This window comes from Teleopsis dalmanni, chromosome 1 (assembly GCF_002237135.1).
Source record: "Teleopsis dalmanni isolate 2A chromosome 1, ASM223713v2, whole genome shotgun sequence".
Lineage (NCBI taxonomy): Eukaryota > Metazoa > Arthropoda > Insecta > Diptera > Diopsidae > Teleopsis > Teleopsis dalmanni.
Genome location: NC_051846.1, coordinates 23,093,547 through 23,095,561, shown reverse-complemented (window position 1 = coordinate 23,095,561; position 2,015 = coordinate 23,093,547). Strand labels below are relative to the sequence as shown.

Below are 2,015 nucleotides of genomic sequence, written 5' to 3'. Positions count from 1 at the left end.
ATTGAGTTTGGATGCCAACTACCTACCTCCGAACACCAATAGGCTGTGGGTATCTCATATAGGGCCACTGTAATTTTGTCAGCCGCATCAGGTATAGAAGCAGCGGCAAACATCATTGCCAGGATACGAATGAGCACATAAACTATTGAAAGCCAAAAATAAATTTCGGTCATAAAGTTACCTTTGTCACTGTCCATAGAGTAGCAGAAAAATTAAAAAAAAAAAATAGTTATAATATATATGCAGTTGGATAAATGCCATACAAAATTGTATTCTGTAATTTTGAAGCAGTTTTTGTAGATTTTTTTATAAAACCAAAAAATACTTACTGAAAACTATGAAATATTTGCACACATATGAAGTATAAATTGTGTGCACAGGCTAAAAGCACTAAATTCGACAATTTTTCATCGTATAGCCAGAGCACATCGGTTAAACTCAAAAAGTCCCGTCTCATTTCTTGCCAAAACCCACGTGGCATGGGCTGTAAATAAATAAAAAAATTCTTGTGGTATTTTAAGAGACCTTGCAGTCGAGCATGTCTGTGACAATTTTATAATAAAATTTGCACCTCGTTTATGTGACGTTCAATTCTCCAATGAAATTGATTAAAGCGCATCGCAAGGCTTCCACATACCAGGGTGAGAAAAATGTCTATGAAATTCCATGTAAATGTCATTGCAAACGTTATCCACTTATGACGTCACATTCAGTAAAGGCATGCATTTAAATAGAAACGTGTTTAAATGATTGCAATGTAGTATAAATTTAAATAATTTTTTTTATTTAGAAAGCACTTAATAGGATAAAATATTTGGAAGAGATTTGTTCAGTGCTCTGAATATAATATATATATATTTTAAAGCTCAATTTCTTAACCGGAAGTCTATATCACTAGCACCGTCCGTCAAATGTTGCATTTTTGCTTTAAACGATATCATTTTTAAAAAGATATTGATAAATTGAACCATGCATAATACATTGAATACTATAGCTGTGAGAGAGAATCAGCATTTAGAAAAATATAATATAAGCAGCACTAAAAAACCAAGGCTGACTCTTAAGCACTAAGACAGTCAAAATAACTCATTTAGTCAATAACAGAATTGACAAGTTAAATATATTGTGAAAAGTTGGGACAGCGCACCGTCCAACAAGTGGCCCCGAAACGACTTGGGTCCTTTTTCTTTTTTCGATTCTCGGATGTCGTTCTTAAGTTAAAGCTAGAGCAGCTTCCATTCGCATAGCTGCATCTCTTGTTATTGCATGCAGCTCATTTGGCTAGAGATTGACTGCCAAGTCATCACCAACCCAATGGTGTCCCAAGACAGTCATCCTCCTGCTTGCCAGTGCTGGACACTTGCATAATATATTATTGACAATTTCCTCAGTCTAAAAAATTTGAACTCAGATAAATCAGTAGTTTCTTTACCTGTCATGCTACTGTTGACTATCACGTATTGACAGTAGATGCAACTTAAGGACACCAACAAAGTTTGTGAAATGCAGAGTGAAACTTTGTTGTAGATCTTAGATCTAATTCGATTCACTGAAATTAAAATGAATGTACTGGACTCATTTATTTAGAGTCACAGGACACGAGCAGATTCTATCGTATTTATGACTGACAAGAAACGAGTTTAGTACATTCATTTGAATATTATTAAATTAAATAAGATCTAGAACCTACAATCAAGACACATTATTAGGTTCGCCAACAGCATTAATTTGTCTATATTAACTTAGGATAATTTTTTTAGCTATTAATAGCACAATAGGTCTTCAGACCCGCAGAGTACCATTGTTCCTTTTAAAAATAATAATAAATATTTATATTTTTTTTTTCTATAATAATAATAATAGCAATAGTAAATAACAATAAGTCCAGTCAAACTTTCATAACTTCAACTTCTATAAATCGAATTTTCTATAACTCAAACTATATAGAGTGTAATAGGGTTTAGAGAGCAAATAACATACAATAACAAAATAAAATTCTTTAAACGAAAGTCTCC

At 32.8% G+C, this 2,015-nt stretch overlaps 1 protein-coding gene across 1 annotated transcript in view; it reads right to left on the bottom strand.

Moving 5' to 3' along the window:
- LOC119678334 (gustatory receptor for sugar taste 64c-like) overlaps nt 1-666 on the bottom strand; it is a 3,016-nt gene extending 2,350 nt beyond the window's left edge. The window contains exons 1-3 of the mRNA XM_038090107.1: nt 572-666; nt 330-484; nt 27-189 (exon numbers count right to left, since the gene is read on the bottom strand). Coding sequence (XP_037946035.1) covers nt 27-189; nt 330-484; nt 572-619 — 366 coding nt within the window. The 5' untranslated portion in view covers nt 620-666. The remainder of the gene's footprint in view (nt 1-26; nt 190-329; nt 485-571) is intronic.
- Between the last annotated feature and the right edge of the window lie 1,349 nt (nt 667-2,015).